General features: G+C 40.8%; 2 protein-coding genes and 1 non-coding gene across 3 annotated transcripts in view; 2 read left to right on the forward strand and 1 right to left on the reverse strand.

The window, feature by feature from the left end:
- The window catches only part of LOC129182523 (E3 ubiquitin-protein ligase SMURF2-like), a 66,355-nt gene extending 52,077 nt beyond the window's left edge, over positions 1–14,278 (reverse strand). Inside the window, exon 1 of the mRNA XM_054778766.1 lies at positions 13,896–14,278. Coding sequence (XP_054634741.1) covers positions 13,896–13,947 — 52 coding nt within the window. The 5' untranslated portion in view covers positions 13,948–14,278. The remainder of the gene's footprint in view (positions 1–13,895) is intronic.
- Positions 14,279–15,359: 1,081 nt separating this feature from the next.
- On the forward strand, positions 15,360–15,432 carry trnar-ccg (transfer RNA arginine (anticodon CCG)). Its single transcript has one exon. It is a non-coding gene; the product is annotated as a tRNA-Arg (tRNA).
- A 918-nt stretch (positions 15,433–16,350) lies between these two features.
- LOC129182558 (UPF0450 protein C17orf58 homolog) lies at positions 16,351–24,159 on the forward strand. Its single transcript, XM_054778826.1, has 5 exons — positions 16,351–16,611; positions 17,707–18,324; positions 21,689–21,775; positions 21,860–22,051; positions 22,124–24,159. The coding sequence occupies exons 1-5, from the start codon at positions 16,539–16,541 to the stop codon at positions 22,309–22,311; spliced, it is 1,158 nt and encodes a 385-aa protein (XP_054634801.1). The 5' UTR covers positions 16,351–16,538; the 3' UTR covers positions 22,312–24,159.
- Positions 24,160–25,613: the final 1,454 nt, after the last annotated feature.

The following is a 25,613-nucleotide window of genomic DNA, read 5'->3' on the forward strand; positions in this document are numbered from 1 at the left end:
ACCGCTTTAATGTAAGCGAGCGTTTTACAATTCTCGCTAATGACGTGCAGGTTCTGAGTTAAAAAGACAAGAGGGCACGTTTATTCTTGCAACCAGCTCCTCTTCATTGTCAATGGACATTCTCAACACACACAAGACGCTTTCTGCTTTCAAAATCAGAGCACTGCCGCATCTTGTCTAATTGTGTAAACAAAATAAGGGTGTCGTCTTCTTCCCCTTGTGGTTTAATGGCGGATTGCAACCATGGTAAGGATGACATAAAAATAGCTTACATTAATAACACGATTAGAATAACATCTGTGACTACATCTTCCTTAATCACAAGCACAGGTGTTACAGTTGGTTGAAGATTTTGTAACAATGTGTGTAGAAGGTGACATCCCATTAGAAAAGTTAGCCAGGCTACATCCATTTCTGAATTACTGTGCAAAATTGGCCAATGATGTATTGCATCAATAATTTTTTTTATTTCATGAATGGACATTTTATTCACTAACTCAAAAAGCACACACTATATGCTGGTAAAATAAGTGCAAAAGGTAAAAAAAAAAAATGAAAAAAATGAAAAACGGAAAAACAGAATTTGGGGAAAAAATAAAACGGATTTCATAGGGCCCTCTCAGTGTTCATCCACCAGCATGCTTTGATCCTTTTTGTTAATAATATTAAACCACAAACAAAGGGTTTGAGGTTAATAACTCCAGTAGACGATCATGCAAAGCCAGCTCCAGGGTGAAATACAGCCATTCTATGGTCCATTTGTTCAATTATTCCCCTGCCAGCGCTACAGGGACATGACAGGCTGACACGGGCCGAATCAGAAACTAGTTCCTGGGCTGGGCTTGGATGGTGGATTGATTTGAAGTAACACTGGTCCAAAACATTTTCTATTGTATTTATTGTTTAAGTCTTACTTAGATTCTATTGCTTAAAATTAATGTGGTCCCATCCTCAACAAAAAAGCTTCCATACTTGGAGCGGTTTTGACATTGCTCAGGGAAATGTCTGTCTCTTTTCAAAAGAACCTGACAAACAAGACAATATTAGAGAAGCCTTTGTTTACCTCATTATCATTACTCCTGTACACAGAATGTGGAATACAACCTGATAGAGGTCAGTTAAATGTTATCCAACCAGAGGATCTAAGCTGTAAAATGTTAAGACATGTACATTGTTGTGTCAATAGCTACATTTTTCTAGTGCATATCTATCAAGCCAAAGAGTCCCACCCAAAAAGACTTGTGTAATCTGAGAAGGTGATGTTGAACATCCATCTTTCCTTGAGGACAACTACTGCCCAGCAGCATGCAATGACCTGCAGTTATTAAAAACAATTGTTTGGGGCCCAGTGAACATATTGTAGTTGTGCCAAAACACTACCCAAATCTTGAGGTTGTACTTAAAAAAAAAACAAAAACCCTCCAGATTCTAAATCTAGTTTACATCTTACATTTCATATCCCTCAAAAAGGGTAGTAATCAACCCAGCAAAAATGAGAAAAATAGGGCAAAAAGGCACAATATAAGACAAAAGGCTGGAATGTTGATGCTAATAATTAATAACACAATGCTCTGTCTTTAAATATATACGTACATAATGTTTTTTGGTCTTTACTATCAGTGGAAATGCTTACAGTATAAACCCCTTTTCATATACAGTATAAACAAATAGCTGTCAGATCTGTATTACAATTCTGTCATTATTTTAATACACTTAAGTATACAACAAAGTAGAAACAGACTTTACAAAATTTACCTCAAGGGGCCCTATCCTACGTTTTCAACTTTTCTGACTTATGTATATAAAATATCCAATATCCATTTTTTCTTTAGTGCTTGCTGATAACTATTAGCACATAACTGAGGGGGGCATGTCTCAAATCTTGACTGGTGGCTGGAGCCGACCATCGACCCCTGACCAATAGGCGTAGTCAGGGAGAAGGCTGTGGAATCCAAGCATGTCGGTCAAGAGGAGAAGAATGCAGATTTACCTTTTACACAGTTTGACATTTATGGAGTATTTTATTCAATGAAACTTCAATGCAATGCCCTACTGGGATCCAATACCACTTTAAAAGCCCTTGAAATGATCAGGATAGGTCCGTTTAAAAACATGCAAACATGCACACACTCACTGGCATCCCATATGAGTCAAGAGTGAAAAATGACGCCACACGTCCTTCACCTTTGCCCCTGTTAAAAGTCAAGGCGGAACATGGGGCTTACATTCACAGCATTGTTCGACAGCTAAACAAAACACTTCCTCCTCCCTTCCTCACGCCTGCCTGGCGGCCTTGTTCACCTACTACAACACACAGGGAATACATGCTGGCAAAGTGTCAAACGAGGGAGGCTACGTGACCAACTAGCTGAAGAGTACACCTGCAAAAAGTCATTACACTCTGGTTCAGATATAGCCATGTGTCTCCAAAGTCGGAAAGACACAATTGGAACTAGACTGCGTTTAATTGAAAAGATTTGTAAAACTTCCCTCAGCTTTTCGCCATACCAGTAAATGCTCAAGATTCCAATTATGTCATTCATTGAGAGTCCAGCTGTCTAGCACTGCAAGTGTTCTCCCACAGGAGACAACTACAATCTGGGGCCAGTATTGTACAGCGAACCTTAGTCATGGTGCAGAGCATGACGACGAGATGTCTACAGAAAGTAGTTCATCTGAGGAGAAAATTTAAAGTGAGGGGAGTCGGAATGTGAGGAAGGAGAGGGACGTTTATCACAAATCTGTGGAACGCAAACAGTTGGGGAGAAGGGAGGAAGAAGCATAGGGGAGATCATTCGCACCAAGAAAATTGGATGGGGGGAATCACCAAAAAATAGGTTTGCTTTTGTCTTTATAGAGTTTCATTATTATATGAGGGTGTCTAAAGCCTGTTCCCTTCTGTGCGTAACATAAAATGTGTTGGTTTATATCCATCTGTCACCATATGCTATTCCCATGCCACTGTTTTGTTTGTGTGTGCATGTGTCTATTCACTTCCATATGGAGGGCCAGGATTCATTTGCTAACTGTCTCTGTAGGAATAGTGATACAAACAAATAGGATGAGAAGATGAAGATGACGTTTGTCGTGGCAAAGAAGAGAAAAACAGTCCTCTAACCTCGCAAATGTGAAGAGTGGGTGGTCATGCTACAAGCAGGAAAGAATCACTGCAGTAAAGAGGATAATTGCAGTGGTGGAGGAGGTGGATGAGATGACTAAAACAGAAAAATGCTTTAAAAAAAATGTGTATACCATGGTAAGGCCAGTCACAATAATCACCAAATTAAATCAATTACAATAAATAAATGCACAATAAATAAAAACGAACTTGATTATTTTGCCGGTCTCCATATATTAACATGTGTATGCTTGTTTGTTTTCGTCCTCTCTCTCTCTACCGAACAGTCTGGATGAGAAGAGAGTTCACTCTGTGTATCTGTCTCAACACCTGGGCACGTTGGTTCTATAGCAGAATGAACGGAGTACGTGAACACTCTTGTCAATCATTCAGTCTCTTTGTCCAAGTGGGGGGAGGTGGGGTGCTAGCGAGTGCACACACAAGTGAGTGTCGTGAGGAGTAATAAGCAAGCAAACACTAATGGGTGATTCTCCTGAAAGGGGTATCAGCGACAGTGCAGTTACTTCAAGGGTCATGATGCACAGACCACAGTGATTTGAAGCCATAGCCATGTGAAAATATACTACAAACATATTGAATAAACAGGGGAAACAGTGTTAAATACTTTCTTCGTGCCTGTTGTCTATAAAACACAATCTGATCTGACAATGTTAAATAATCTTGACAAATTAAAGTTGCTCTTGATAAGGTGTACTCACATTATTATGCCATATATTACCATTACATTAATGAAACAATGAATCTCAAAATAATGTTGACAATAATATTGTTTATCAGCAATAATATGTGGGACAATTATCATCCAGCAAAATTTGTTATCGTGACAGCCCTCGGTATGGTAAAATGAAGGAAGCTGATTGGGCATTTTCTACATGTCAAATAATATCAAAACAACAGCAGAATAATTACCATAACAATGAATATTGACTACAAACTATATTCTAGATGGTCCTGTATTTGAGTTTATATGGTAAACTTTAAGTGCTGGCGCCATTCCAGTGTTGGATAGAAGAAACATTGTGAAAAGTATGGCTTTTTACAAATATGAATAGGCCTGAATGTGAGTTTGTCCATATGTCACTAGTTACGATCAGGCCCACCCACCCACAAAGACTTGACAAGTAGCGCTGACAGTTGGGTACACTGAGGTCAGCTTGAACCTATATTAGCTATAATTGAACCATTATTTAATTGTCAAGCTGTCCATCCATGTTTGCAAGAGACCTTAATAACTCCATCACTACCAGAGTTTGAGCAATAAATCCTGCCCAATCCCTAATCGCTATGAAATAACAATTATTAGTCCTTGTGAATCTTAATGAATAGGTGGGGAAAAAGGATATGTTGAAAGGATGCAGCGAGGATTGTAATTTTAAGGATTTTTTTTCAAACTGCATGCCTCAGTCTGTCTCGCACACCGAAACTGGAAACAGTCTCACGGTGAGGAGGATGCAATTTCTGTGCGTCCGTAAAAGTAGTCACACTGAGTGGTCTACCAGACACACATACACACAGCATTGGGCTGTCTGACCACAGAAACAGTAGCAGAAGAAGCGGAGGAGAGAGTGATCCCTGAAGACCCTGACCTGGTTTATACTGCAACCACTCAAGCATTATTATTTACAATTGTAATATACAGCTAAAGATAGCCCTTGCAAAACCCCCCAAAAGAAACTACAGTAATTTCACATATTGCAACTCTTCATTCATCCAATCAATGTAGCTTTACTTTCACACGTTCCCTTCAGGAAAAGTAACAGGAGGTTTCTCCAACACACTGCAGGAAAATCCTCCCTCTGTTCTTGGAAACTTTAAGGCACAACGGTATGCCGAAGCCCACCTCCTCTCTCCCTCTCTGGGGTTAGAGCTTGTTACGCAATGCTGAGGTGTTCAGTCTTTCCATTTTCCTGCTCAGAGGTGCACCGATGCCACCGAGTTCAACAGTAAAATCAAAAAAGCAGATAGTATCGACGGTAACGACTACAACAGCCGAACGGCTCAGAGTACAGTTTTAATGCAGAACAACAAGCAAAATATGCCTTGGTTGTCATTATGTAATTAAATTGCATCTTCACAATCGGTCATTTGTCCAACAGTGTTTTGAGGAAGTGTAGCCGTGGCAAAGAAATATAATATAAAAAAAGATTGAAGAGGATTGTAATGGCAAATTTTTATATTGTCGCAATGAACTGGATTAAAACTGGCCAAAAAAAAATAAAATTTCCTTTTTAATTATGCAGTAACTAGTAACTGGTTAACATGTGACTGATTAGTAAGCATGGGCCGGTCTGAGATTGTGAAGGTATGATCCTTGGGCAAAAATATCACGATTTCACAGTATTATAAATTACAAGCTCTAAAATGTGTTATTTTGAAATATCTTTACTGAAAAGAGAAAAAAACTTCTCTGTTGAACCGTCATTTTTAAACAACATAATAGATGGAAGTGTAACATATGTATTTAAACAAAAATAACTGAATTATTTAAAAATAAATAATAAATACAATGCAGTTCTTAATGCAGTCTACGATGGCTAATCCTGCGACTCATGTCACAAGACCTTAAATATTTTCTTTTATATTTAATTTTTTTTTTTAATAAGCAAAATGCAAATAAATGCAATCACTGGCTCAATCAGTGGCTTAAAAAATGTCACAACATACTGTACATAATAATTTTAAAAAATTGTAATGTTACGTCATTTTCATAGCGCGTTAATGTGCAGGTCACAACTTGTCCACAATGGTTTTGGAATTGTTGGATTGTGTATTTGCTAAGTTTTTACTAATTTGATTGCGTCATCTCTGTTTCCGGGTCATGTGATTGTTCTTACCAACTGTTGCCAAGTAGTTGTTGCTTGTTTTTCAGTAGAGAGTAAACGGTTTATACCACTTATGCTCCCTCGGCTGCTGTCTCGTTCTGAATCACATCTCACATTTGGTGACCCTCGACGTGAGTGCAACATGTAGTGTCAATACGTGTTTGTTTACACTACAAGCCATTAAACGATGACACTTGCAACTTATTAGGTGATGATATTGACGTCAACATATCGAAAGTGTACTTAAATAGTGTTATGTTCTTACAGATTAGTTTGATTGTGTAAAGCCATGTGAAATACACACTAAATCCACACGGTACAGGATGCAAAACTCTATGAGGGCACACGTCTTGTCAAACTGGTGTTGCTTGATGCTAATGAGGTAGCTAAAGTCACTGCTAGCTATGCCGCGACAGTTAAGTTGTCGACTTTTGACAACAGAGCTCATGCCTGTGGTTTCGGTACATCGAAGCCCAGTTCCAACTGCGTGGAATAACACAGGACATGACAAAGTATTTCCACATAGTGGTCACACTGACTTCCACTTTCTCTCATACCGTAGGACGGTATGACCGACTGTTTTCATACCTTTTCATACCGTGGTATACCTTGAAACTGGTAACCGGTCCATGACAACTAATTACTGTACTAGAACGGGCTGAAGACAAAATAACACCATCATAAGCCATGTTCCTACTAAGCTGAGCGCCTGCACAATCATGCACTGCTCCAGCGTCCTCAGCACACAGCAAATCTATGCAGCACACAAAATAAAATTCACCATGAACTGTAAATAAAATAACAAGATAATTTATTCTGTACCATTTTGCAATACAACTCTGTTGCCACCAGGCCAAGATCCACACATGTCGTTAGCAAAAGCAAAACACGATGCGTGGAAAGATGCAAATGTCAGGGAAATCCTTGCAGATAACCAAGACAAACTCCATCAGTGACAGGCAACAACAAGCGAGTACGGAATCATTAATTGGACGAAATAGTACCATGGCTTGTTTTGTCTGAAGTTAACAAAGAAAGCTACATTATGCTGTCCTTTTTAACCCACTCATATACAAAATAGGACAGAATGGAAGTTGGACTACCAGTCCAGGGTGCACCCCACCGGTTTTTGACACGTGTGATACTACTGTGTGCACGGCTGATGGCGCTCACAGAGGCCCAAGGAATGCTCAGATTGTCTGTGTGTATGCTCTGACACTTGAAAGTGTATGGTCAATATAATAAAAACCATATAAACTGATTATGTAATGAACTTCTGCTGGGAATCACAAAAACCTCACGTAAACTGAGTAACAACTGATCATGTCATTGTCTCTGCGATTGGCTGGCGACCAGTCCAGGGTGTACCCCGCCTGTCGCCCGAAGTCAGCTAGGATAGGCTCCAGCATACCCCCGCGACCCTAATGAGGAGAAGCGGCATAGAAGATGGATGGATGTCATTATCTCTGAAGCGTTAGGTTATTACACCTGAGGAAGCTGACTGATTTAGCCTGTCCTTGTGTGCGGAGAGAACGTGCTGTGGAAGCTGAAGTTAACTGCCCAGTTGCATCTGTGTTTGTGTCCCGTTTTGACAATGCAAACATTTTGTGTACACATACAAACAAAGCTGACAAACTCTCCTAGAAATGACGACAAATGCTGATGAGAAGCATTAGAGCGCTAATCTACGCTAAAACTGGTGCAGAATCTAGTGCTGGATTCTTATCTTAACCACCAGATTCTCCGGGAGCCATCAACACAAAGACACCAAGCACTGCTTTGCCCAACTGTTAGAACATACGCAATGACTATGACAGTTGACAAAAAGTGCAACTGTGTGTTCTCTTGCTTGCATGAGAACTACACGCTCACTCAATACAGGACTATGTTTCCAGTGGTTGGAGGCCTATGGAGGCAATGGACCACAGAGTAGGGCTGGGAATCTAAGGGTACCTCACAATGCAATACAATTCACAATACATGACTCATGATTATGATAATATCTCGGTACGGCGGTAGGGTGAAACAAAAACAAAAAATAGTTATTTCATAGTAATTCATAGTAATTTTCATAGTAATTTTTTTAGCGATCGAACATTTATGTAAATTTGGCAATCCAAACGCATTCTGTACTGCATAGGAAGGCACGAAGGAGATTGATTGACAATGGTCTACAGCCCCTTAGCCAAGCAGGATGCAGAACACAATGTGTGGGTTCTCCCTTAGCCAATCAGGATGCAGACACAACACATAGGTTCTCCCTTAACGAAGGAGAACCTATAGCGAGGGAGAACCTATGAGTAAGGGTCATAAAATGTGTGATGCTGCAGCCACTTAAATACTGTATGCACAACCAAACAACTTGTAAAATATTGGTCTATGAAAGTACACAGGCTAATGTTATCACTTAGCACTAGTATACTTTGTTTGCTGCCTCAATGTTGATGTAAGCAATTTTTTATGACACCCTTATTTTGTTGTAAGTAAACAGTATGTAGCCAACGGAGCTCTTATTTTGAAGGCCGGAAGTGTGTTGTGTGGGTTGAGAAGGTGTCTTGAAGGTGTCTTGACCCGTGCATATACAGGTACATAAACTTACCTCCTAGAGCTGTAGCTCCCATCCTTTATTTACACCAAATTTCCACATCAGCGGACACTCTGAAACCCTCAGTTACATTGGCATGAGACAGACCTCATTCACTGTTTGACTTTACCGATTCTTACTCCTTCAAGGAAGTCCGACGTAGCGCATCAAAGACAAGGTATTCTTGTTATTTGCTAATTTGTTATTATTAAGCCGACTGCTCTTTTTTCTGATGGTAAGCCAAACTTTTCAGGCGCTTCTTCCTGGTTGGTGCTCGCCGGCTTCTTCTTCGTTGGTGTTCACAGCTATTTGTGAAGTGAGCATCGAAACTATGAATCGAATTTTAAAAATTGTGAACAATCCCGGAAGAATGTTAGTCCCGGTTCCCATCGATGCTTGAGACTCGATGCCCAACCCTACTATGAAGTTTTCAAACCAGAGGAGGAAACACTTTGAACCTAGCGAAACACCTGAAAGATAAGCACCCCGACTTGTTGAAAGAATTCAAGATGACTAAGTTTCAGTTTACTATCACTTGTGTCAAGTTATACATGACAAGAATATAAGTTACGTTATTTGGACTTGAGAGTATGCTTTTAGAGGTGCAGGCTTCTAAAACTCGCTCACTCCCTTACATGGACAGAGATGGTTAGCTAATAATGTAATAATACCGTCATCAGGGTTTCCGCAACATGTAAGTGATTGTGGCGGCCTGACAATATAAAATAAAAGCAGCCACGCCTTAAAGTTTGTTTTTTTTTTTAACTTGAAAACAATGTTAAGTAATATATTGTATGAATGGACATACTGTATATGCTATATAGATACATATATAGCTTATTATTTACGCACATATTGACCACAAATATTTTAAAATATCATAAAAAGGTTTCACTGTGCTTTACTTTGATAAACATGCACCGGAATCGCTTGTCTGCCGTGTTGGCATTTGCTCATGTGATAGCTTGTCACATGCGAAGCCTTTTTATGCCAGCGTGTGTGATCGCTCACGTTTCAATCTCATTCGTCTTTCTGGCGTCTTTTACTCATTTTGTACTGCCTAGTTCACCATAGAACATTCTTAGTAGTTTTATGTGTTCTATGAGCACACTGAGTGGAGATGTGCCTTGTAAATAAAGTACAATTAAATGTTGGCAGTCACATAAAACACAAATAGCTCACCTCTTCTTTCTTTTTGTCAAAGTCCTTTTAATATTGCTGCAAGTTGGATAGACCTGTGATACCCTGGACTCTACATTTACACTGTTTATAAAGGACAGAATATCTATAACAAAAATATTTAAATTTTATTTTGTTAACTGTTATTTTTAACTAAAAAATATATTACTGAACAATTAATTTTCCACGTGTTAAATAAGTTTATACTGTAAATAAATAAATAATAAAATTGTTATTTGTCATAATAATATAAAATTGCAGACACAGCAGCAGCACAACACCACAGCTTCAGAAAATCCTGGAGGAAACCCTGCGTCATGATACGTGACATAATGAGATGCCCTCTGAGCAGTCTCTGAGGTTATGTTATTTGAACTAAAACTTCATTTTTCCTTTACTGTAAAGCAGGGGTCTCAAACTTGCTGCCCACAACCACAATGCCAACACAAAAATGGAAAAGGAAAAATAAAAAACAGCAGTGATGTTGAGCCTTTAAATACATAACATTCCATATAAAAAGAACTGCTGTTATTTTTTCATGTAAAATAGTTGAGTACTGTTGTAAGCGTATTTATAAGTACTATTTTTTTCTTTTTATATAATGGGAGGTTAAAGGCCACTGCTGTTCTTTCTTGAACATATAGTTACTTCTTTAAATTTAAATTCTGTGCCAAAAGATGCTTGAAGCACAGTGATCATAAATACTTGACAGTTTGAAACAGTTTTCAATAAAGTAGTGAATTTTAAAATACATCAGTTCACGTACATGTTTTTGAATTTTATCGTGGTATCAAATAAGTATCGAGAATCGTGGAAATTCATAAGTTTGGAATCGACTAATGAAATCCTGGTATCGTGACAATCCTACTAGAGGCAATACTTGGCCGTGCTCTGACACACAGGCAAAAATGTAAACTATGAGACCACTAAGCAGACTGTTGTTGGTATTCAATGTTAGGTCTAAAATGTAGGCTGTCTCAGACACATGTAATTCAAGCGTAACCACGATTAGAAATGTCAATGTAAACGCTTGCGATGACGACTCAAAATTAGCATAGGTGAGCCTCTGCAACTGAGAAGCAATTCTTCTTGCTCTGTCATTCTAGTGGAACATTGTCATCCTTTCAAGTGAAAGACAGAAGATATCTCTATGACTGTCAAAAGACTCACATTTCCTCTCTGAGGTTTCACATTCCTGGGATTCCGACTTAAGACCACTGCAACCCCATGTAAAACCCATTCGCTATACAGATGAAGGGGAGAAAAAAGACCAATAACAGCTGGGTAGGACTGTGCTTTATAAAGTGTCTAGATCTTATTACTAAACCTTGATGTAAGGCAGGGGGTGTGAAACAGTAAATCAAGTGGCAGTGTCAGTCATAGGAAGTACAGGAGACATCTATCATGCTGAGATGTGAGATCCGGTGAACCAGTGGGAGTTCAGATAATGCTGACGGCACCAGTAAGACATCTATAGGCAATCTTTAGGTCCACAACCTTTTTGAACCCACGGACCTCGTGGTAATCTATACTTTTGTGATATATCGATGTATACAACTAAGAAAAGCAAAATATCAATTTAAAACACACCAATAAAATAATGTCACATTATTGGTACAAGCCCAGAGTTTGTTTCCCGGAGAGATGATGTTAATAGTGTGGTTTGATGTGCATGAGTGACAGGCGCAGCGTCTACAATGTCTTTCATGGAATTGTGGAAGTTCTGAATAGTTCCTGTTAGTTTTAATCCAAAACTATAAAACAGTGAACTTCTCCCCACACAAAAAATACATTATGGGTTTGGCCCATTTGCGAACTTCTCCCCACACAAAAAATACATTATGGGTTTGGCCCATTTGCATTCCTGGAAGTGGCAAAATCATATTTTAAAGGGATAGTTAGGAGTTTTTGACATGAACTTGTATGACATCCTTATCAGCGGTGTAGTGCATCAACAGTAACATACCCCGCACTCGGTCCCATCAGCGGAGTTCTGGTCAGATTACGATGAGGAGGAAAGTAGTTGCGGTAAGTTGCTGGCGTCACTTAAGTAAAAAGTTTGGCTTCTCGAAACAATATGCGTTCAAAAGAGGAATAGATTTGCATCACAAAACCGTTGCTAACAGAAAAGTCAGACTTCACAGTCGTTCGGCGTTATTTTCTCTCCGTTCGCATCACTATATACTCTCACCTGTCCATTGTTGTGTGTGTGTGTGTGTGTGTGTGTGTATGTGTTCCACAGTGTTTACTAGAGATGTCCCTGCCGATCCGCTGTATTTTGAAGATCGGATAATATCGGCTTCTGCCACGAGATCAGGCCGATCTGGTTGCCATATCACATTTGTAAATCTGAGCCACACTCCAACATGATAGGGGTTCTTCAAAGCTGGTTGCCATTCGACTCCCGCCACCCACAAGAATAAGAAAATGCAACACCACCACGCAGACATGTCCGCGGGTACCGTGGTGAAGTTAGTTTCACGTTGGACGTTCGGCTCCGTAGCGACAGCGGTAGTTTACCCTCACTGTGCCCAGGCTGATGTGTCATTGTGCGGAGATCTTGCACGCAGTGGTGGAGCTACGTGGTGGCTGTGGTCACTCTTCGTCGCTCTCCGGCCACCCCACTGGCCATCTAGACATTTCACGTATCAACTCATTGCCACCCTGTGTGAGTAATGGTCTCACCTTGGCCACGCCAATGAAACATTTCTGGCTCCGCCACAGCTCGCACAGTAAGTACGACGTTGAACTGGGTGTTTATAATAGGGAGCATCAATAAATTACTATTGTGCTGAAGAGAGTTTGTTAAAAAAATGTCATATATTCTAAATCACACCACAAATTGATCTATAGCCATGTCCAATGATTAGTCCTACCTTAAAAGCGTTTTACACGCCCATTTTTTTATTTTATTTTATCCTTTATTGGATGGGCTTTTTTTAGTGGATGTATCTTTTATTGGATTAGGGACCTGACTCTCAGAGGTTTGTTACAAAAGCCAAACAATAATTTTGGTCATGCTGCGTAACAAAAAAGTAAATTCAGCAATACTTTGGTTGCATTATTTGTAATGCTTTGAGGAGCTATTGTCATAACCATATTCAATTCCACAAATTCATGTTTTTAACAAAAGCTTATTATTAGTTAAAAAAAAAAAAAAAAAAAAAAAGGCTTGGTACCGGATTGGACCGGCAAGACTATAAAAAAATTGTGTTTACATGCACGGACGGAGACTGCAGCCAAACTCTTTACTTAAGTGACTCCAGCAACTAACCAGGACTACAGTCACCAAAATCCAACCAGAACTCTGCTCACGGGACAAGGATGTCATACAACTTCATGTCAAAAAACCCGAACTATCCCTTTAAGTAGCTGCTGCCATAATTTTGGTTGAATTTTGCTATCTTGTACCCCCATTGTCCTGGTAAGTTTTTTTCAGCAGCTTACTGATGTTGTACTGTATGTCTGTCTCTTCATGTACGCACTGGACAACTCTGACCCTGCGGTGACGTCTGTTAAATCAACTGATTGTATATTAATAAGTGAAATAAACCACATTATTTGCAAAATGGATATAATGTATATTCATGTTTAACTGTGATGTACAATGACCCTTTGGAAAAAGGTATGTCTGTTCGTTTTCTATTGTGTGTGAATGTTTATGGTGTAACAGTTCGGCCAACGGTTGATGACTGTTACACTGCCACAACATTAGGTACACCGACACATTAGGTGCATCTGTGCAGTGTAATGGGATCCAATGCATCATGCACATGATCATATGCTGCCTTTACATATTTGATACAGTAAGTATGAATGTAACAATGTGTTTCCTATTTCAGTTGGTGTAGTGCTAACAGGTACACAAACATCTATTTATTCAACCAACAATTCACTCCAACTATGTCCAACATCATGCGTAAATATTTAAGTATATCAAGAGGTGATTTGTATGGGGAACCCTATGAGTAACAATAGCAAAATCTGAAATCATGTCATGTTTGCAGATGTCTGTCTAATGTCTAAAAAGAGAGATGAAGTTAAAGACACAGACATAAAACTTGTCCATGTCGCTGCCACCTCTCCTGCTGACCCCCAGCAGATGTTAGCTCGTCTGGCTAGCATGCTAACGTTAGCGCAGGAGTGGGGGGCGGGGGGTAAATTCGCTTACCTGTCAACCGTAGCTTTACTGGGCCATTTCTCCGAACTCCCTGGTTAGACATCCCAACTTTTGTGTTGCAGTTCGTTCAAAATTAACAAAGTGTGTGACTCATTTGTTAAACTTATTCAAAATCTCCCAAATCAGCCCCCCCTCCCTGCTAGCTTAGCTTGTTGTATCACCACCATGGCACATCACTGGCTGTGTGGTGTTGTCAATAACCACATCGCTGGAAAAAAATGATAATAATCCCCACTGGTGGAAAAATAAGTGCAAGCAGCTACACTCCCAAATGCCGTACATGCCCCGAACAACGGGTAATCAAGTGAAAGGTTCACCCTCCATCCGAACAAGCGTCTACTCTACTGCTAGGCTGCTTCGTGATGAGTGGCTGAGTGGACTACTGCTGCAGACATACAGGCGTGTGAACCGACATAAAGACAAACAACATCCGGTATGTCTTTTTAAAATAAAACGAATCTCGTTGTTTCGATTTAACCAGGCAATATTGAATTATCTATGTTCTGGTGTGCTCCCCCATGTAGTTTTCACATTTACTCGATTAACATATCTATATCATGACTACTTCAGTTTCAGTTTACCTGTCTGTGGATAGCACCAAATAGTAATACTGCTTTGAAGTAAAAGTTAAGATTTCAGGCCTTAATATGACCACTTTAAGCTGACAAATTCAGCATAAACAAGCCGAGTAGTGCAATTAACTATCTCGCTTCGATGATGGCCTTTGTGTCCACTTTACTTTCTTTTTTAGGACCATGCTATATGTGATAATGAATATGTAATTGTATTTATCAATGGTTTTTTAGGTTGTTTTCCAACATGTACATTGTGCAAACAAACTTCTATTTGAAGGGTTCACTTTTTATTAATTAACTTATGACAAGACCCCGATGTTAGTTATACAACTTTATGCAGTAAAGGTAGAATAAATTCATATAATATCCTCCAGTGTTGGGCCACAAACACTGATGTGACAATAAAATAAAACAAAACCAGGGAGTTAATATGAAAACAATCAGACATTTTAAAATGACCTTCGTTATACCGCTGATGGTGAATGTACCCTATAAATATATTTTAGGATTCCGTTTAATCTGAGTTAGCTTTTTGATGTGTGCATTTTTTCTTCTCACTATCGAGAGATCTGCTGAGTTATATTTCACTGCTGAATATTGTTTTGCAACGTTTACAGTGGCAATAAAGTGCCTTTAAAGGACTTTATCCGCATTTCATTCAGTTACATAGTTAACATTATACATATGGCGCCATCTCGTGGTACACTGGACTCATAACATGTTGTCATAACATTCCAAATCGAAGTGTGTCAACCCCGTGACGTCAGTGTAAAGTACGTCACACAGTACGATTTATCCAATATGTGCATCATCAATTAAACGCGAATACTTCCGGGCTTACCATTAATATTGACAGTTTTACCATATCATAGAGCATGCCGACCCAGTGGCCTAATGGATAAGGCATCAGCCTCCGGAGCTGGGGATTGTGGGTTCGAGTCCCATCTGGGTCGTTTTTACAGGAAAACTCCGTCAAGTTCATGAGTATCTTCATTACTTGAAAGTTAAAAAGATCTAATTTCCGGATTCAATTAATTAATTTGGTGAAAAAGGGAAATATCACTTTTATACTCCTGTCATATTATAACTAAAACTAAAACCTACATTTTTTTTCAACAAGCGACCTCAGGGAAAATTACATTGAAACCATTTGTATGCACGCACACAGTAATAAAGGCCAGTAAGGAACTCAAACAATATACCAATAGGAGACACTTTATCAAGGCATGTTTTTATTTTACAATGTATATGGAAGATGACTGCTGAGATAATTTATCCTCAATTTCATATATTTATCATTGTTTAATGACAACCACTGTGTCTAATATCATTCATCCTGAATTCATGTATTATTAATACGGTATTACCTATCATATATGATACTTGTTAATTTAAAAAAAGATTTATATGAATTTACAATGTTTCTGTCAGTTTTTACTCCTGTATTTCTATTCTTTATTATTATTTCATGAAGGTATTTTTTACCATTCATTAATTTTGCATACTGCTAGTCCTCATGAGGGTCACTGGGGTGAGCTGGAGCCTAGTTTTTGTCTGTAATTATTTTCAATAAAAGCATCTTTGATTAATGTACTCTGTTGCTGCAGTTCAGAACACCCACCGACAGAGAGCGGTACAGCTTCATCCTTGTTCGCTCAATGGCCCCTGGCTAGTAGCATCAAGCTAATACAAACTCATTTGCAATTCAACACTTATTTGTGCTTTTTTTTACATTTTAAAAAGGTCCACAATCATCGAGAGGCGTGAGTAAATGTATTTAAAACATACACGCAATTCATTATTACAAGACACTGTTAAAATGGCTCCATATATACAAGTATATGAGCTGCCATTGGAAACGGATTTTTTTTTAAAGGAATTGGCTAATGAATGGAAGGAGTGTCATTTGTTTGTGTGTGTGTGTGTGTGTGTGTGCGTGTGAGTGCGTGTTTAGGACGTCCCACCTTGCTCTAAGTACTCTAAGACCCGTCGAAGTGGTCTATAAAAGTCTCTGGATGCTCTCTGCAGTCATTCTCCATCTCAAACTACAACATTTACCATGATGAGGATTACTCTGTTCGTCTACTTCCTCGTGCTTCCTCTTTACATGGCGGAAGAACACGTCGCTAACGGTGAGTGGGAACTACTTTTCTTCCCAAACTATAACTATATGAAGTTGTCTTTTTAAATCAAATAGAACAATTTTGTAGTTTATCACTAGAAAACAGGGTTTATAATGGTAGCTTATTCCTTACAGAGAAATGAAAAAAACATGTATTTTAAAAATGTATTTATGATGAATACAACTTATAAAGTAATCAAATGTATTATTAAAAAATAGCAAAAATTTGAAAAATAGAACAAAAAGGCACACTGTAAAGAGAAAAACCTGAAACCTTGATACAAATAACCAATAACACAAAACACTGTCATTAATGGATATATATATATCCTTTTTTAAAGACATATTTTTTAAGACACACACACATATATGTATATATTACACACACACACAGATATACATATATATGTATATATACACACACACACACACATGTATTTTTTAAATAAAATGTATCTACCTATCGTCAACCACAAAATGCAAGTCATAGAGAAAGGGTGTCAGAACTTTTTTCACAGATGGCCGCACTTAAAAATGTATGTAATGCCAGTAAATATATTCCTTAATATCTCGCAACATTCAACCTTTCAACTTTGTATTTTGTTTTTTTTTGTTTTCAGTGAGGTCCTAACACTCCTCTGTAATGTAAGGACTCGGGTCATGTTTAATTAAAAAATATATATATTTTTTATAATATGTCACAGGCCAATACAAAAGCAAGCCGTGGGCCACAAATAGCCCTCAGACTGGACTTTGGACAACCCACTCATGGCGGTTTTACATTGCATATACTGTATATACAAAGCTATAAATTTATTTTTAGTATTTTTTTTATGTATTTATAGATTTTACCCGCCTGTCGCCCGAAGTCAGCTGGGATAGGCTCCAGCATGCCCCCGCGACCCTAATGAGGAAGAAGCGGTATAGAAAATGGATGGATGGATGGATAGATTTTAAATGAATTAATTATACTCATGAGGAGTCACGAGTCACTAACATTAGTTGCACTATTATTATTTTTTTGTCCACAGTGGGACGCCAACCCTACCTCTGGTTCCACAACTAAAGTCCTTACAGATGGTATTTGTGTGTGTTTTCCTTGCAGAGTTTTATTCTCTCATCGAGAAGGATCAGGGAAGTTTTGTAAATCCACCACAGAGCAACCAAAGCAGGCTGATGGTGAAAGAGCCCTCTCTGCCCATCAATGAGCTTCTAGAGAAAAGCAGCAGGACTTCAGAGTCCAAATTCTCCCTCCATCCTTTACCGCCTGCTGTGTGGCCAAAGCATAGCGACCTGTCTCCCATCATTCGCCACCACAACAAGAGTAAAAGAGGTCCGAAGAGTGACCACATGCTGGAGCTGAGCACAGACAAAACCAGAGGGGAAGCGGCCGGTCTGCTTCCCAAACCTTCTCAGACAGCAGCTTCAACCGCCAACCGCACGGTTCAGATGAGCCTCAGCCTACCTCAGCCCACTGAGCCGGAGGGCCATCTCAGCTCCAGGCCGAGGAGTGCTCCTCCTCACTCACAGCCAGCTCCGGCACCTTCTCCTCGCAGAGAATCCCCCAGCCGACGCCTGGACCAGGAGGAGAACCGCCCAGGGAAGGCTGGTCTCTTTCAGGCAGGCATTGGTGTGGCGGCACCCCGGAACAACAGCCGGCCACCAGTCACCTACAACCGCCGCTCCTCCAGCCTGCTGTATCAGTTTGACATCCTCAGACGAGGTCAGTGGTCTTTTCTCACGTTCTCTATTGTTTGCAATTAAATAAAGGGGGTTTCCACTTCTTCTGCCAGCAAATCCATCCATTAATTGCAGTTTTCTGCACATTTTTGGTCAAAATCCATGCTGGTTTTCACAACTAAACCACCAAGAAGAAGGCCTCCTGTTTTTCTGTCAACGTAGCTTATTCCTCCTCCTTTTCCGCCGGCACATATCAAAATCAATGATGGTTTTCAAAATACTGGTTTTCCTCTTCTTTCACCAGCACAGTTTATGCTTCTTATTCTGCCAGATTACAGTTTTTCCCATACATTTTGGGTCAAAATCATTGCTAATTTAATAAAAAAAAAACTCCAAGACGCCCTCTTCTTTTGTCAACACACCTTCATCGCTTGCTACATCACCCGCCAGCACATCGCCTCTTTTATTGCAGTTTCTTTCCACATTTGTGTCAGAGTCATTGCTAGTTTTCCAAAATAAACAACCACAAAAAAGAGGGCTTCCTCATCTTTTACCAGCACAGCTTCTTCCATACCTTATATTACAGTTTTCCACACATTTTGGATCAAAGTCAATGCTGGTTTTGAAAAATAAACCACCAAGAAGAAGAGGGTTTCGTCTTCCTTCACCAACGTAGCTTCTGCCCTTCTTTTGTCAGTTTTTTGCCACACTTTTCGGGTCAAAATCGTATTGGGTCAAAAAATAAACCACCAAGAAGAAGAAGGCTTTCTGTTTTGCAAACACAGCTTCTTCCTCCTCTTCTTCAGCCGGCACAGCGGCACATTTCCGATCAAAATCAACGCTGGTTATCAAATATAAACGCCAAGTAGAGGGTTTCCTCTTCTTTCAACAGAATAGTTTATGCCCTCTTTTTTTGCCAGCATGATTACAGTTTTTCCCACACATTTGGGTCAAAATCATTGCTAATTTAAATTAAAAAAGCCTACACGATGCTCTCTTCTTTTGTCAGCATAGCTTCATCATCCACTACTTTTTTACCAGCACATCATCATCGCTTTTATTGCAGTTTCTTTGCACATTTTGGGTCAAAATCAATTATGGTTTTCAAGAATAAACAACCACGAAGAAGAGGGTTTCCTCTTCTTTGACCAGCATAGCTTCTTCTACTTCTTTTGCCATCATCCCTTCCATCCATCCATCCATCCATCTTCTACCCCTTATTCGAGGTTGGGTCAGGGGGACAACAGCCTAAGCAGGGAAGCCCAGACTTCCGACTCCCCGGACACTTCGTCCAGGTCCCCCCGGCGGATCCTGAGGCGTTCCCAGGCCAGTTGAGAGACATAGTCTCTCAAACGTGTCCTGGGTCTTCCCTGAGGCCTCCTACTGGTCGGACGTGCCCTGAACACCTCCCGAGGGAGGCGTCCGGGAGGCATCCTGACCAGATGCTGGAGCCACCTCATCTGGCTCCTCTCAATGCGGAGGAGGTGCAGTTCTACTCTGAGTCTCTCCCGGATGACAGTGCTTCTCACCTTACCTCAAAGGGTGAGCCCAGCCACCCTACGGCGGCTCATTTCAGGTGCTTGTACCCGCGTTCTTGTCCTTTCAGTCACTACCCAAAGCTCATGACCACAGGTGAGGGTAGGAATGTAGATTGACCCGTAAATTGAGAGCTTTGCCTTTCGGCTCAGCTCCCTCTTCACCACAACAGACAGATGCAGAGTCCGCATCAGTGCAGACGCCGCACCAATTCACTTGTCGAGCTCGTGTTCCATCCTTTCCTAACTTGTGAACAAGATTCTGATGTACTTAAACTCCTCCACTTGGGGCAGGATCTCTATCCCTGACCTGGAGATGGCACCATCATGCACCCTTTTCCGGGCGAGAACCGTGGACTCGGACTTGGAGGTGGTGATTCTCATCCCGGCCACTTCACACTCAGCTGCAAACAGATCCAGTGAGAGTTGAAGGTCACGGCTCGACAAAGCCAGCAGGACCACATCATCTGCAAAAAGCAGAGACCCAATCCTGCAGCCACCAAACTGGAACCCCTCAATGCCTTGGCTGCACCTAGAAATTCCCTTGTTCTGCTGGAGGATTTCAACGCTCACGTTGGCAGCCATAGTGACACCTGGAGATGTGTGATTGGGAATAACGGCCCCTCGATATGAACCCAAGCGGTGCTTTGTTATTGGACTTTTGTGCCCGTCACAGATTGTCCGTAATGAACACCATGTTCAAACAAAAGAGTGTCCACATGTCACTTGGCACCAGGACACCCTGGGCCGCCGTTTGATGATTGACTTTGTGGTTGTGTCATCGGACTTGCAGCCATATGTTTTGGACACTCGGGTAAAGAGAGGGGCGGAGCTGTCAGCCGATCACCACCTGGTGGTGAGTTGGCTCCATTGGTGGCGGAGGATGCCGGTCAGACCTGACAGGCCCAAACGCATTGTGAAGGTCTGCTGGGAACGTCTGTCAGAGTCCCCTGTCAGAAGGAGTTTCAGCTCCCACCTCCAGTGGGGCTTTGACCATGTTCCAAGGGAGGCAGGGGACATGAGTCCGAATGGGCCATGCCTCCATTGTCGAGAGCTGTGGCCGTAAGGTCGTTGGTTCCTGTCGTGGTGGTAATCCCAGAACCCGTGAGCGTGTCTTGTTTGACATGACTGCAGCACGGGAAGTGCCTCTGGATTGGCAGACCAGGGTGGTGGTCCCCCTTTTTAAGAAGGGGGACCGCAGGGTGTGTTTCAACTATCTTGGGATCACACTTCCCAGCCTTCCCGCTAAGGTCTATTTAGGGGTTCTGGAGAGCAGGATTCATCAGAATCTCAGATTCAGGAGGAGCAGTGTGGTTTTTGTACTGGTCGTGGAACTGTGGACCAACTCTACACTCTTGGGAGGACACTTGAGGGTCCATGGGAGTTTACCCGAGCATTCTACATGTGTTTAGTGGACTTGGAGAAGGCATTTCACTGTGTTCCTCGTTTTTTGCCAGCACAGCTTTGTCTTACACTTCTTTTGAGCGCATATCACCAATTTTATTTCAGTTTTCCATACAATTTGGGTCAAAGTCAATGCAATGCAAAGATAAACCAGCAAGAAGAAGACAACGTAGTCTGTTGTCAATGCTGCATCGTCAATTCGTTTGTCAGCATATTTCCCACATCATTGCAGGGTTTCTCATATTTTCGGTCACACTCAATACCGGTTCTCAAAGATAAACCACCAAGAAGAAGAGAACGTCTTCTTTGGTTAACACAGCTTCTTCCTTGACTTCTTTTGCCAGCATATTGCAGTTCAGTTTGTCTCACATTTTTGGTCAAAATCATGGCTGGCTCTCAAAAATGAAGTTTTGCCAGCTTGTCTTGCAGTTTTTCCTGTAAGTAAGCGCTTTTCTTCACTCCCCGCAGAGTCTGACCTGACGCACGATGCCTTCTGCATGAGCGAGTGCAGGAAGGAGAAGGATGAGAAAGATTACTACTGTTACAGTGAGTTTGGTAAGTGGCCAAGATGGATGAGGGTGAACTAAACTGACTGAGCTTGAATCATTGCCTCAACATTTCCATATCCTCCACAAACAGCCGTGAATGGGATCGTTCACGACATCGACGTGCTGCGTAAAGGCATACGCCTCATTACACTCATGGTGAGCAGTGATGGCTTCTACAAGATGAGTCGCCTCTATGCCACCCCTGACAGTTTCTTCTTCAAAGTGCGTCTTCTGGTTCTGGACACCTACAAGTGCAGTAAACCCTGTCCTGATATCAAATTTGGTGAGCACCGTACACGTTTGACTGTAGCTTGATGGACCATTGTCCTTCATTGTTCTTATTTTTGCTCCTAAGGGACAAGATACATTGCAATGGGCCAAATCTACCACCGGAGGCGCCATCTTCCCAACGAGCTCCTGAACCTACTTGGCGGTAGGCTAAAACCTGGGGACGGTATCCTGAGAAGCAACAACTACGTGAAAAGGTTCAACAAACGCAAGCACCAGAAGGTCCTGGAGGCCACACGCTCCAAGTGTAGGTGAACTGAAAGCTAAGACTGTCGCCCCCTGCTGCGAGGAAAGAGACATTGCAACAACGAACTGCTTCTGAATAACCCTCTCAGTATTATTACACAAGGACTGGCAAGCCCATGGATTTACTTTCCCATGGATGATGTACGATAAAGCAGCTGTTTTCCATTAGATGGGGGGTTTTCAAGATAAATTTGTACTATTTAGAAGATTAATTAAGGACACCGTCAGCCTCTAAACATGTGCTATTTAAATTCCACTTCCTCATTCGCTCATGGCTGGTACATGAAGTATCTAAATTGGCACACAACTAAATGGGAACAAATAAACGCAACATGTAATAAAATATGGAGCTACTGTTTATCTATTTAATGCCTTTATTTGTTATACTGTAGATTTAAAATCAGTTGTCTTGTGTGGCAAAATGTTATGCAAATAACAAGGAAGCAATTTTGGGAATTCAGTGTTCACATTTTACGTGCTACATTGTTGCAAAAAAATTCAATCCAATTCATCAAATTTAAGTTAAATGGAGCCAGACTGCCGTCGGAATGAAAATTCTTGGTTTATTCTTGGATATTCAAAGTGCATTCTGATTGCATTCTGAGTACGTGCATTCCAAATATTAGGGGTAATATTCTTATTCTTGTGACCGGCCACAATGTTTTTAGCATGCTGATTAAAAACCAGCGCACAGGTGCCAAAAAGTGGTTGAAAGCCAACAAGCCCGCCGAAGCCTCACTCACCACTTCAACGTTGCCAATTTACATCATGTCATGCCGGTAAGAAAAAAAGGAGGCAAACTTACCAATGGCCGCTAGCGTTTTCTAGTTCAGTTTTACTTATTTTAATAAGTACAGTGGAAACTCGGTTTGTTGTTCAAAACGAAAAACTGAGGCACTTTTCCCATAGGAAATAATGTAAATCCAATTAATCCATTCCACACACCCAAACACATCAACAAAAATACATTTTATCGGGAATAATTATAGTTTTACATGGACTGCAAAAATAATTACAAATAATGAATGGATGGAACTTATTGATGATGCGGACTACCCGTACATCCAGGCGAGATCAAATACAACAGTGTTTCTCATCTTCTTCATCAAATTGCTGGCACCCGCAACTTTCTTTGGCCCCATGGTGGGTTATTTAGCAGTCGCACCCAATAAAGACGCACGGAGAGTGAGTCAGCAACACGTAGGGTCCTTTGTTTGGGCACTCCATTTCATAAAACGATACAGTACAGGGCGAACGGACGAGTTTGTTATGTGCAATATTGTACAGAAACCGAGGTGTGACTCGGTTCTAAAGGACGTTTGTGGCGCCCCCTATGGATTGTGCTCAAAATGCTTGTAAAGACATGTTAGTATACATGTAATACAGATAACACAGCTATCCTCATGGCCAATCATATGCTACCGATGACTGTTTTTCCAACCAATCTTGCTCAAATGTTATAGACGTGCTTGTGAGTCCTCGAAAGATGTGTACCAAATTTTGTGGTGATTTGGCTAAACACCCACTGTGACTTTCAGAAGCTGTGTGAGAAATTTCAAGTCGATTATCAGGTCAAACTTGGGGGCTTAATAACAGTGTCACCTTGCGGCGTATTTGTCAGGAAGATAACAGCACAGGCGACATGGTAGGGGCGCATGTTTTGACAAATATTCACCCGTCTGTGTGCAGCAGTTTAGGTGTATAAGAATAACACAAACATACACTCAAGCTAATCAGATACTTTGAGGTCAGTTTTTCAGTTTTTGCAGTGTGGGTCTTGAGTCTAGGTTCCTATTCTCAAAGCTTTTCACAGAATGGAGAGGATTTGCACTGATTGCTTATGTTGCTTCATAAACATTTAAGTTAATAAAAAGTATTGTTTTGTACCCATTGATGTCGATTGCCATGATCTATGTGCTCTGTACACACACTCGCACACTGACTGGAATGTTTCTCAGCTCCCAGGCTGTGGAAGAACAACTATCTATGTGTGATCAGTGCTGGAGGGGTGCTAGGGTGGGAAGGATGGTGGGGGTCAGGAAACAGGAGGCCGCTGCCACATCTTGGCTGCTATCGCAGCAGAAGGACATTCCTCATCATGGAGGATGGAGAAGAAAAAGAAAGGGCTGAGGCCTTATTTGCTTTGAGTGGAATTGCCCTCTAGCCACATGGAGGAAGTGTGTAATAGGGGGATATGTGGGGGTGGGAGGGCTTTCGGTCAACTGATCTCTGCATCCAACGTGATCAGGGGAAGGGTTGGCGTGAGTGGGCGGAGGTCAGGACCTGTTCAATCACCGCTAATGATTTGCTTCCTTGATAACTCATTGACAAGACTTACTTGATGGGTTTCATGTTTCCAGAACAGATCATCTTTCTTTAGAGGGTGCCCTTGAGCAAAAACCGCTGGACCTTGTCTGAGTCCTTGCTGTCCCTGAGACGTGCTCCTTCATCATGTGCCCCAAAGGTACAATGTCACATAGGACCCACTCTGGTTGTCATTAAAGACATGCAATGTATTTTAAGTATTGTGGTGTACCCCAAGGATATGTCCTAGGCCCCACTCTGGTTATCTTAGACAGGCAGATATCCAAGTCAATATATGTATTTCATGTACTTTGATGTACCCCAAGATTATTTTTTATTTTTATTTTTTTATTCACAGCTAAGGACATACAGAAAGCACAAAATGTATTTAGTGCATGGTGGCGTGCCATAAGGTTATGTTGTAGGTTCCACGCTATTAGCGCTATTATACACAAGAGGGAAGTTGTTTTAGCAGTTTGTAGCTTTGTACACTACATGTCAAGTAGCACAACAAATTTAGTGTTTCCTGTATTGTGGTCAGCCCCAAGGTTATGTTTTAGGCCCCACTCAGTTTGATTAATGGGAGTAGATTGTTTTAGCCGATGGTGACCATATTTTTATGACGGAAAAAAAGGACACTCAGCTTGGAAATGAGATACTCAAATGATATTCAGAGTTTACTCAAAGATGCTTAGAATTTCAATACATTTTAAGTACGCCTCATTTGTATGTATAGAAAATTGTTATATAACTAATTCCAAAGGAAGAACAAAAAACATTCAAAAACTGGCACAAAAATGATTCCAAAAAACAGCCCAGTTTCTTACAGTGCTGTAGAGGAATTTTGGCCCAGTCATCTTTGCAGAATTGTTGTAATTCAGCCACAGTGGAGGGTTTTCCAGCATGAACCAACTTTTTAAGGTCATGCCACAGCATCTCAGTAGGATTCAGGTCAGGACTTCATTTTGTTTTCTTCAGCCATTCAGAGGTGGACTTGCTGGTTTGTT

This window comes from Dunckerocampus dactyliophorus, chromosome 6 (assembly GCF_027744805.1).
Source record: "Dunckerocampus dactyliophorus isolate RoL2022-P2 chromosome 6, RoL_Ddac_1.1, whole genome shotgun sequence".
NCBI lineage: Eukaryota > Metazoa > Chordata > Actinopteri > Syngnathiformes > Syngnathidae > Dunckerocampus > Dunckerocampus dactyliophorus.